This window comes from Sinocyclocheilus anshuiensis, unplaced genomic scaffold, assembly GCF_001515605.1.
Source record: "Sinocyclocheilus anshuiensis isolate Anshui unplaced genomic scaffold, SAMN03320099.WGS_v1.1 scaffold1141, whole genome shotgun sequence".
NCBI classification, from domain to species: domain Eukaryota; kingdom Metazoa; phylum Chordata; class Actinopteri; order Cypriniformes; family Cyprinidae; genus Sinocyclocheilus; species Sinocyclocheilus anshuiensis.
In genome coordinates this window covers 178,037-189,937 of record NW_015554222.1, presented here as the reverse complement: position 1 = coordinate 189,937, position 11,901 = coordinate 178,037, and the positions used below count along the sequence as shown (strand labels likewise).

The following is an 11,901-nucleotide window of genomic DNA, read 5'->3' as shown; positions in this document are numbered from 1 at the left end:
TATTCTGTTACAGCTTTCACAAGCAGCTGGAAGCCGTTATTCTCTCATGTGATGAAAGTGCGCGTGTGTCAGGGTTGCCAGGTTTTCACAACAAATCCCGCCCAATTGCTACTCAAAACCAAAACTAGCCCAATGGCGTTTCGAGGGGGGTCCCCCGGTAAAAATCGCGCGCCGGGAGGTAAAATACACGTTTTTTTGGTGGGGTCCCCCTGGTAAAATTCGCAGTCCAGCGGCTAAAATGTCACGTTATTGGGGTCGCTTCAACCCGCGGCGGCAACATTGTTAAAGTAGCCCAATTCCGCGGGAAACCCGCGTACTTGGCAACACTGGTGTATGTGTGCGTTTCTCCCACAAGACGTGAGAACAGCGCGCGTGTTGGAATGCTGTGTGAAGGAAGGGACGTATATTGTTTGTGTCCTGGGAGTTTGGGACTGGTGTGTTTATGAGCGTAACTCTTTCATCACCGTGGAAACTGCAGCAAGGGGTGATGGGAGCTGGAGTCTCTGCCAATGTAGGGTCATCATGACACCTGAGATTATGAATATATATTTTGCAACATTTTAAACAATGAACATATAGAGGTCATTATGATTACAGCAAAGAATATTAATACTGAGATAAACAAGGATATTACTAAGAAAAGCAGCATCTTGATTAGCTAATGGCATATTGTGCATTTTAAATCAATCAAGTTAGATTTAATGCTTTGCCGTTTTCCCCCCTTTGTTGTATCTTTGTGTTAAGTATTAAGGTAGTGACCTATTTTTATTTCAAAATGAGTAAAAATAGGTTTTTGTGGATAAATAATTTTTCATAAGTTAACTTGTAATATACAGTATTTTAAATATCATCACAAAAATATGATCTTTTCCTCTGATGTTGCATTGCAACATTTCGTAGCACTTTATTTTAAGGTGCCCTTGTTATACATACATGTAATTACTATTATAATAACAATTAATTATGCATAATTGCATGCAAGTAACCAAAATCCAAATCCTAACCCTAACCATATAGTAAGTACATGTAGTTAATTAATATTACTCAGTACTTATATGTATAATTAAACTGTAACAAGGACACCTTAAAATAAATAAAGTGTAACCCAACATTTTTGGTCATCATGTGATGTAAATCACATCAGTCAGCAGGAAATCCAAGGAAATCTGATTTGGTCCCAGCGTGAGGAAGTCAGTCAACTCTTCCTGTGACTCAGGACTTCCTTTAACTCATCTCAAGAGGTCAGATAAAGTCATGAGATGTGATTTTAGCATTTTTTGGACATGTTTCGATGTTGACTCAAATCGCAAGTCTTGGTATTCACCTTTAAAAGGGATATTTCCTGTCTGTAAAGGAACAGACCTACTTCTCTTGGTTTGTTCATGAATTTACAGGTTCTGTAGTGTTCATCAAGCATCAGTCAATGTAATGAAAAGATCACTCCTGTATCCGACAGTAAAAAAAACACTCGACGACTCCACGCGTTCTCAAGATTGGTGTATATTTACAGTAAATCATTTATTTACAACATGAGAGAATGATTGACAGCCATACATTATTCAATATGACAGGACATGACTTTGAATGCTGTGATTAGTACGTCACAGAGCGTTGTACTCCACACACTTTGAGGGATCTGTTGGGAAATGTTTCTGACAGATTGTCATCAATCTTTTCAGCCCCTGAAAATACCAAAAAAAAAGATCGGATCACTGATCTGGTGAACATCACAACGCTAATATAACGCACACAATGTAATATCACACTTCTATTCATACTGTCATTTCAGACCTGAATGTACTTCCTCTGGGTCTCGTCGTTGAGCACATGGGCGACGTGTTTGGAGAAGATCTTCTCACGTCCAGTACGAGCGTGGATACCCACCATAGTCACACCGATGGGCCATGGAGCATTTCCTATAGCCATCTGCAGATAAGCATCATTTGCCTGCGTGTACACAGAGTGTTAGTCAGGTTTCCTCACAAATACACCAATTACAAACTGAAATTCAAAGTATTTCAATTAGAACAACATACCTTAACATATTCTCTCTCCAGCATGAACTTTATGATGTCTGTGATGGACTCCTTAATATCCGCTGGCAAATTCTATATATAGAAGACACAATGAACCCTGTGAGTCTCTATCTAATAATACTGTATATATAAAAGCTTGTAGAACAGCATACCTTCTTGCGTAGTTTTCTGAACAGAGGTTCCAAATAAGATTCAGTCTGTTTTTGGGTGGCACTGGCGAGTTTGCCCTGGACACTACGCTTCACATGGTCCTCTCGGCTGTTTAGATCTTTAGCCCACACTCCTAGCAAGAACTATAATAAAAAATAAACTTTATTTTAGATGAAGCGCCTTTAAAAAGACCACTCTTTACATGCAAGTTGAAACATACAAAAAAAAAAATGTAATTTCATAATTAACTTTAAAAATACACATACAAGCAGACAAAATAAAATGATTTTTAAATTATGCATCAGATGCTCATTAAATCATTAATATTTAAAACAAAAGTAAATTAGAATATTGTCTAAATGCATTACTATCAAAAGTCAGTACAAGACTTAAACACTCCAAAAGGGATACAAAAAAAAATGAATTTTTAAAAATCACAGCTAAAAAAAATAAAGAAAAACATACCCGTAAAACTTTATTTATGATGTCCATGTCTCTAAAATCATCACCAGTGCCAAGAGACGCTCCCAAAGCCTGTTTAATACATGTTGTTAGAAATGAATGTAGCAGTTATAGAGCATCACATCTTTTGTTATATTATACAACTACTTAAATCATAGGAGCATTAGTATCCATTCCAGACAGTCTAATTCAGGGTTCCCCAAACTTTTTTGTCAGCCGAACCCCTTTGACCTAAAAGATTTACTTGTAAGTACCCCCTTTTAATAATTTAACACCACATTTGCACGTCCACTGCTCTCTGTTGTTGGTTAATGGTCGCATTACAAACAGGTAAACAAACTATTCTTTTTAGTAAGTGTTTTATTTTGATGGTTTTTATTGAAAAATTATTTGTGAGATTTCATTAATTACTAGTGTTTCATCAACACACAAACCCGTTTGGAAACCCTGGTCTAGTTATGAAGAATATTAGATTTCAGATGTAGGACAATAGTGCCACCTAGTGGGACCATGATAGAAGTACTTCTCATCAGGCACATTAGTACAGATTCTGGAATCGATGTGCTCTAACTGTATTGCTATGTGGAGGTAAAATGTTTTCTGTGAATGTGCAAGACTTGTTATTTATTATCTGCTAAAGGTAAAAGATTAGAAGAATAACAAACTATTTGCACTACAAACCAGTGTTTCTAATTACCATAAATTAAAATAATGATAACAAATATCAGTTTAGAATGTCAAGCAGCATAAAGGTCTGTCAGCTAAAATAACTGGAAGCCTCGCATATTTACAAATGGATGCACCTACTCTTACGTTAAAAATGAGGAAATGAATTAGTGTAAGCTAACTTTGTGTGTGTGGGTTTACCTCTAGCTCCTCAATGGTGGTATTTTCTTCATGCACTTTGAGATCGTGTTGTGTGTCCAGTTCAGCACCCTCTGCTCCACCGACAATCTCATTCAGATACTGCTGATCGATCTTATCCATGGCAGCCTTCAGATCATTCCTCAAACCCTACACACACACAGACAGGGTAAGCCTTAAATAGTGTGTCAAATTCAGCATGAGTCCATCATATAGTATACTATATTCTTGAAAGCACATTTCTTGCAGGGAAATTTTGAAAAAATTCCTGGAAAACAAACGTACACTATATGACAAGAGTGTGAAGATGGCGAGAGGAGATGTGGGTTTTACCTTGTTTACTTCTGGTGCTAGAATTTCAATCTTCCGGAGTCTCTGGAAAGCATCATAATCGGATTCCCCAAACAGACGGATGGGCTCGCCACGTTCCCTCAGACGTCTGATCACCTGCACACAGCCACAAGATTTAGTATTCATCCAAGAACAAAAACAACCTCATCAGGTGAGCTCTGATTGGATGACCCACCTCCTGTCGGGAAAGTGTCATTGGCAGCTTCTCCTCTGTGAGCTCCAGTTCTAACACAGGATTGGATGATGTAGATGGAGGTGCCTCCTCCTCAGTCTTGTCCAGCTTGAAAAAAAATCATAATAATAAAAAATAAAATGACTGTTACATCATTCTGATACCACTGCAAAGCATATAATTGTGAGATCAAGAAGGGCTGCTTGCAAAATAATAATCATACACTTAAGATTTTCCAAAATGAAAGACCAAAAACAAATAATTCTCCATATAATCATGCAGCATGTTTAAATCCTCATCTAATCTTATATAAATAGGAGTGCATAGAATTCTCCCAAGATGCAATGAGTCAACAGCAAATAATTGCATATATGAATTGCCATAATGAGCCTGCTGGCCATGCTCTGACATCGAAGCTGTATCTTGACACCGGTTTTAATTTAACACACCATGCAAGCAATATCAAAACCAAATAAGATAGCTTAAAAACATTGAGCATTGCACAAATGAGAGCAGGCAAGGCATCTAGAATTCAAACAACTTGTGCTTTGCTCCTGGGTGGGCATCTCCGTCACACATAAGGGCACCGATTTTACTGTGATCATTATGCGGCTGTGCTGAAAATTCAGATAGTGCTGCCTCCAGCTTTGTGCAACACTGGGAGCAAAGGCAATTAAACACACAAATGTTCTTAAGTCATGCTGAAACCCGGTCAAACATCTGTCTGGCAGCATGCATTCTGTCTGCCTGAGCCCTACCTGTCTCACAGGCTGCTCATTAGAAACCTACACTCACAGAACACACACACACACACAGACAGCAGGAAAGAGAATATGAGAAGAGATACACAGCAAACAGAAGACACCACTCCAGGATGAAAAGAGAACTAGAGAGAAAGAGCTTTTTCAAAGGAACAGTTCACCCAAAAATGAAAATTTGCTGCAATTTGATTCACCCTCAGGCCATCCAAGATTTAGATGAGTTTGTTTCTTCATCAGAACGGATTTCGAGAAATGTAGCATTAATCCATAATTTTGCTTTGTCCAGTGAAAAAGTCAAACAGTCTGAATCAGGAGAGAAATATGCACAGATCAAGCACTGTTTACAAGCGAAAACAGTTCTAAACAAATAAGTCAGTATATTTTGATGTAAAAGGACAACAGTGAATGGACTTTTTCCACTGGAAGAACTGATATTATGGACTTGAAGTGACTCGCATTAAAAATAAGAGTCTAAAATATAGACAATAAAATATAGATGACTCATATTTTAGTTGGAAGCAACAGTTTGAAGTTAAAAAACGTCTTAATGACGGATTTGTTTCTTACAAACATGCAGCTTTTGACTTCACAAGACATTAATTGATGGACTGGAGTGGATTATTGTGATGTTTTCATCAGCTGTTTGGACTCTTATTTTGACGGCACCCATTCAGTGCAGAGGATCCGTTGGTGAGCAAGTGATGGAATGCTACATTTCTCTAAATCTGTTCTTCTGATGAAGAAACAAACTCATCTACATCTTGGATGGCATCAGGACAAGTACATTTTCAGCAAGTGAGTATGGGATGGAAGACACATTATTAATAGGACAGTTAATTTCTTTTAAAGCCACAGCGGATGACTGACAGACAAGTAGATGATCTAAAACTGCAGTCTGGGAACTCCAAGGGGGACGCAAGAGAGTTAGTGGAAAGGTAGAGAAAAACAGGGTAAAAAAACAAAATAAACTAAGACAGAAATTGATTAGAATAAATACAAATACTATATTAATATAATAAAAAATGCAATAATGTAACAATACAAACGAAATATTTTCTAAATAATATTTTACATATATCAAATTAATTTTTCACTGCATCAATTGGGTCTTTATACATGAAAATATAGTTGTAGTTGCCTTTTAAATTGTAGGACGTTCATATTTGGGGGTCCGTGGCAGCTAAAAGTTTGAAAACTAAAAATGTATTAAACGGATTACACAACAAATACTGTGTGGTTAAATGTGTTTTTGAGCAGCTGTGTTCAACCTCATGAGAAAAATGGAAGTAACGTTAACTAATGTGTAAGTGAAGCAATGTATCATGATGTAATGTTGTCTATATTCACAGCTGGAGTTTATACCTTGTATCCACATCTCCTGTAATACTCCTCCTCTTCCTTACGCGCGAGGTCAGCCCGTTTAAAGTATTTCTTTGAGTCCTGGAGAAACAACACGAGTACAGCGTTACACAATCCACATATCTGCACACAACAGCATGAACCTAAAACACAGCGATGTGAAGTCTAAACCGATCTGGCCTAATAGTAGTATTCTAGAACAGTCGCTACTCACATCGACCAGCTCTTTCTCCTCTATGTGTTTTCTTTTCCTCGCGATCTCTGCTTTGAGGATGTCCATAACTCAATAGGTAACAAAAACTATTAAGATTGTTTCAGAAAGTGTGTGTCTTTTCTACATAAACATCCGACGGGAAGCAGTTTAGACGCGTCCGTTCACCGTTTCTCGGCCGCTGGCTGCTGGAGATCACTCTGAGTCATTACTGCCATCTAGTGGACAAACGTGAGTCTAACGCTGGAAAAAGTTTGATAGGTGCACGTAATCGCAAACTTCATCTCTGTATTCGCAATATAAATGACAAAAGAAAGAACACAGTTTGTATCTTTATCTTTTTCAAACTAGCTGGGCAGAATCTTCTTCATGTCATATATTAAACATATACTGTATTATTTTATAGTAAGAATATTAGTTGAATTGAAATGTTGATTGTTTAAAATAATTATTTCATTTATTTTAATTACATTTTATTTATTTGGTCCATAATGCTTGTTAACTGAACAGCGGTCATTCACTAGGCCTACATTATTTTTTTTTATGGTGATATTTCAGGTTTATTTTAAATGGATAAATGTTAGGTTTAATTTTATTTCTTTATATATTTTATAGATTATAACGTTCAATGATCTTCTTGTTTTTTCTTTTTAATTTCCGCTTTTGCTTCCCGTTCTCCGTTATTAAAACACAGATATGATTAAAAAAGAAAGAAAAAACAGTTTACACTTTTCAACGCATTACTGCCGACTGCCAAAACTGATAGGAAAGTTTCTTCTAGAGTCATTTTCCTCCAGTCTGTCCAATGTAAATCTGGACCCTCATATTTGCGTCCCAGAAATATTAGCGACCATCAGGTGGCGCAAAGGAATAGACGTGACGAATTCTGCAAGAATTAAGAGCTTTATTTATTTACATCATAAACGAGCAGCCCCGCAGGAGAATGTTAACGCGTCCAGTCCATCCTCCTCTTCCTCACCACCACCATCATCATCATCATCAGTCCAGAGAGACTCGCGCTTATTATTAAAGCTCAGGTTCAGCATCAGCTGGACTTAATGAGTTTGTCAGTGATTAAAGAGCCTGTGTGCTGCTGATGAACTGGGCTGGATTCTGCCTCTTCACCGCTCTGCCCTTCAGATGGAGTTTGTGGAGAGGAAGCGGAGCAGGAAATCGCAGAGCTTTAAACTGGTGAAGGATGCAGGTAAGCAGACAGATGACAGCAGACAATAGAGCACAACGGAGGCGTTACGTCAGCACTCTGGAATGCACCTGTGATACAATGTAGCATTCCCTCATTGTCCTGCTCGCATCATCACAAGACGAATCGTTTGGATTATTCGTTTTGTTTAATCACATGTTTTTCGGCAACGTTCATAGTCAGATATTGTCATCTTCTAATGCGTTTAGTCTGTCCATGTGCACTTGTTCAGGTGTGACGGAATATAATAAAGGTCTGTTTGCTGCTCTTCACAGTCGCGCAGCCTACAGGTGGTCCTGCAGCACCACTTCATCACATCTGCACCGCACAGACGTCACGCATACAGCTGCTGTCATGAGTGACATCACACCAGTAGTGCATGACATGTCAAGCAGCGTCCTGCTGTACTTCATCTAAAAGTATTTTAAGACGCTTTCATAATTATTATAGATGCATGTTAAACAGCTCGTTCAAATTGAGAGCCTATATGAAATATCTGTGCTATTAAAAATGAATTAAATAGTTTTTTTTTCCCTCTGACCTAATCAAAACCGAGTTGGATCAATGCATGCACTTTCAGAAATTTGACTGATACCCATTCTAGTATATTACCAGTGTTGGGGAAAGTTACTTTTAAAAGTAATGCATTACAATATTGCGTTACTCCATAAAAAGTAACGAATTACGTTACTTAGTTACTTTTTATGGAAAGTAATGTGTTACGTTACTTTTGCGTTACTTTTTAAATCTGGACAGGGCTTGCTTGTTTGTTTTTAAAATAAAAACGTTATATTTTTGGCAACTATAAAAGCCTTTTCACACCAAAAGTGAAATGAATAAGCCTCAGGCTGAAGGGAAAGTAAATTTACGTCCGTACAGTAGAATGCAGAAGAAGAAGTTTCAACACACTTCAGCAATAAAAAAAGACACAAATGTTCGTCTAGAGTAATTTTTGCTTATTAGTATGGTTGAACTGGATCATCGAAGGTCAGAAGCAAAGACATTGGTTAATAGAATGGGATTAAATACATAAATTATATTTGTGTTGTTCAACATTTAATTATTGCAGGTTTGCATCATATTCTGAGTTGCATTATTTTTATTCATTTTGAGGAATACTGAATCTGTTTTTTGTGAGTGAGATGAATTAATGCATATTCATATTTATTTTAGAACTACAGTAACATCTTCTGATTTCTCTCAACATGGGGACAGGAGAGCTGTCAATCAATAAATTGGAAAGAAAAGTAACTTGCGTTCCTTATTTGAAAAAGTAACTCAGATATTGTCTTGTAAATTAAAAAGTAATGCGTTACTTTACTAGTTACTTGAAAAAAGTAATCTGATTACGTAACTCGCGTTACTTGTAATGCGTTACCCCCAACACTGGATATTACACTGTACATTGTCATACAAAAGTTATCATATATATAGCCGACCAAAAAAAAAATCTTAAATTATACAAAACAGATATAGATTTTATACCATTCATGTATGGTGAATAATTTATTTTGTCTTGGGTGATCTTTATCCTCAGCACTGTATATATCTGTATGGGAGAAAGAAATGGTACAAATAAAATAAAACAAATACAAAAACAAATAATAATAAGAAAATAAAAAAAACTGTTTATTTTAAATACTGTTATCAGAGATCTAATTGTCATGTCAAAATTCATTGCATTTTTATTACATTAATTTCATGTATACTATATATATATATATATCATGAAATATGAAATTTAGTTTGAAGTTTTTATAAGAATAGTCATGTACAATTAAGCTGATACTGAAGTGTTAAGCATATTTTTAAGCCATTGACATGATCTCACATTGTGAACAGACAGACAGATGGATAGATGATAGATAGATAGATAGATAGATAGATAGATATTTTTTTCTCTACTCTCCTATGAATAAAAGGCTAAAAAGCATTATAAACGAAATTGTGTCATGACCTCATAATGATGTGAAAACTCTGCTGTGATTCATTTAGATTTTAGCCATGAAATGGATGATGTAGACCAGAATGACACTGAAGGAGATGCCCTGGATGCTTCTGAGACTGAAGGTAGCTGTCGTTCATCATAACACACTTTATGGCTGTGTGCAGGCTCTGTGTGTTAACTGTGTCTCTCAGTCTGGTTAGGTGATAAAGGGATGGAGATAAAGAAGCAGATAACAGGCATGATGCACTTGCTGAGTGACAAGACAGGACGAGTGTACCAGCGCGTTGGACGAGAGGGTGAGACCCTCAAACAGGAGCCTCAGGAGGAGGCGCTCAGCCTGCCTGTGGCTCAGAGCCTGGCCCCTGAACATCTCCAGTATGGCTGGAGCTCAGTCCTGATGACTCACGGGCAGTACGGCACCCGCTCCAAAACCCAGAGAATGCTCAACCACTCGAAAGCTAATGGTGAGTCTCTAAACAATGAAGCGATTTTATTACAGTACCTTCAGAAGGTTTGTTAAGTGAGCAAAATCTGTCAAATGCAAAACAAAGCATGTTTAGCTGTGTTCCTCACACTATGATTATATTTATATGCAGTGGCCCCAAAACATATTTGGACATTGAAGTCATGCTTTAAAATGTATGAATTTGAATTCAATGACAAATGCATTGCATTAGATAACAAGTTGTCAAAATAAGTGGCATTTATTTTAAATAAATATAGCACAAGCACACTTTTCAAGCAAACATTTCACAAAAGAAGTTTGGTAGGTGTTAAATGATAACATTTACATGCAGACACTTTTATCCAAAGCAACTTCCATTGCATTCAAGATAAACATTTTCTTAGTTCACACATTTCCATGACCTTGGCATTGCTATGGTTGTGCTTTACTGTTTGAGCAACAGAAATGCTGTTTTATTTATTTATTTATGCAAAATACAGTTTTATGTTCTGTAACAAATATTTATGGCCAGCACATTTTCTCAATTTACCCATTTACTTAATTCACTCAATTCATCATTACCAGGTAAAACAATTAATATATCTTTTTTTTAATTATTAAATCATAGCATCATTTGGTTGCAGATGCCACTTGGTTGGACAATTTCAAAATCTAATGCAGTGAAATTGAGACATTGTAGATATGAGAAATTTGGGCCACTGTATTTTTCTATCTGTTCGCTTAATGTAGCGCATTGTATATTATTTTTTATTTTATTTTATTTTATTTTATTTTATTTTATCTTATTTTATAGTTTAGTGCTTTTTATTTTATTTTTTATATTTTAATTTTAGTACACTAATTTTATTTTATCTCTTCACCTCTAGTTACTACGGTTTATCATGAGGTTGGATACCTTTAGTGGCTCTGCTGTTTCTTTCTTTCGTTTTTTGTGTTAAACTCAGCGAAGCCATGCTTCTGCTTGAAATGACTTCACATAGAAACACAGGAAGATATCACTTGAACCCCCATTGGGATTTGTTCAAGGGGAAGTTGTTTTATGTGACTGTGGGCTACAAAGATGTGCAGTCTGGCACTGCAGCAGCAAGTGTCTAGACAGCTCTGGATAACACAGCAAACCCGTAATGTCTTCTTTCTGTATACACACAAAAAGACACAATAACTCCCTTACTGTCAGTCTGACACACACACACACTGGAGTCAGTAAGTCAGATGGCTTTTGTGCCGGGTGCTTGGAGCCTTTGGGTGTTAGACATCATCAGTGATGGCCATTGTGTTGACGATGTGTGTTCTGATTCAGACATGGCCTTGCCCCCTGTGCCTGCTGCCATGGCAACTGAGCCCAGCTGCTGTATGTGCAACTGCAAGAGCACCCTGCAGGCCATTCTGCTGGAGTTACGTACCATGAGGAAACTAATCCAAACTCAGAGAGGTAAATCAAAGAGAACTACACTCAAACTGAACTGAACACATGTACAGCCGCATTCACCCGTGTTCTGCTGTACTCTCAGGATCCCAGGGCAAACAGGGCTCCCAGGTCTCGCTCTCATCCCGAACCTCCATCTCCAAAAAGAGGAGACCGGGTCACAGAGTGACAATTCTGGCCACGCCCACTAAAAGAACCACACCCCTGTCGCCACGCGCTGAGGCTGATGCTGTTATTGAGTGTAATCAGTCAAGAGAGGACACGCCCCCAACAATGGCAACATTTATCCCAGATCCCATTCCCAGTTCCAAGACCCCTCCCTCTCTCTACAGCGTCACCAGAGGCCAAAGCACCACAGAGGTACACTGGGAATAGATTTGGTAATGAATTGGTGAATGAAGAAAAACTGCTTGGCATATACTATATATATATATATATATATATATATATATATAATTTAAATGACATAAGTATTTTTAGTATTTATTAAAATA

At 37.3% G+C, this 11,901-nt stretch overlaps 2 protein-coding genes across 3 annotated transcripts in view; one reads left to right on the top strand and one right to left on the bottom strand.

Moving 5' to 3' along the window:
- Positions 1 to 1,486: 1,486 nt before the first annotated feature.
- prpf18 (PRP18 pre-mRNA processing factor 18 homolog (yeast)) lies at positions 1,487 to 6,574 on the bottom strand. 2 transcript variants are annotated; one of them, XM_016464034.1, is made up of 11 exons: positions 6,370 to 6,574; positions 6,159 to 6,236; positions 4,794 to 4,820; positions 4,039 to 4,143; positions 3,846 to 3,959; positions 3,516 to 3,662; positions 2,652 to 2,720; positions 2,189 to 2,329; positions 2,037 to 2,108; positions 1,792 to 1,947; positions 1,487 to 1,682 (listed from the first exon to the last, which is right to left on the bottom strand). In XM_016464034.1, exons 1-11 carry the CDS (start codon positions 6,433 to 6,435, stop codon positions 1,602 to 1,604), a joined length of 1,056 nt encoding a protein of 351 aa, XP_016319520.1. In that variant the 5' UTR covers positions 6,436 to 6,574; the 3' UTR covers positions 1,487 to 1,601. The 2 variants fall into 2 exon arrangements, with proteins under 2 accessions (XP_016319520.1, XP_016319521.1); XM_016464035.1 differs by lacking the exon at positions 4,794 to 4,820.
- An 855-nt stretch (positions 6,575 to 7,429) lies between these two features.
- Positions 7,430 to 11,901, top strand: part of LOC107671152 (BEN domain-containing protein 7-like) — a 7,875-nt gene continuing 3,403 nt past the window's right edge. Inside the window, exons 1-5 of the mRNA XM_016464013.1 lie at positions 7,430 to 7,570; positions 9,563 to 9,637; positions 9,707 to 9,979; positions 11,282 to 11,413; positions 11,493 to 11,767. Coding sequence (XP_016319499.1) covers positions 7,507 to 7,570; positions 9,563 to 9,637; positions 9,707 to 9,979; positions 11,282 to 11,413; positions 11,493 to 11,767 — 819 coding nt within the window. The 5' untranslated portion in view covers positions 7,430 to 7,506. The remainder of the gene's footprint in view (positions 7,571 to 9,562; positions 9,638 to 9,706; positions 9,980 to 11,281; positions 11,414 to 11,492; positions 11,768 to 11,901) is intronic.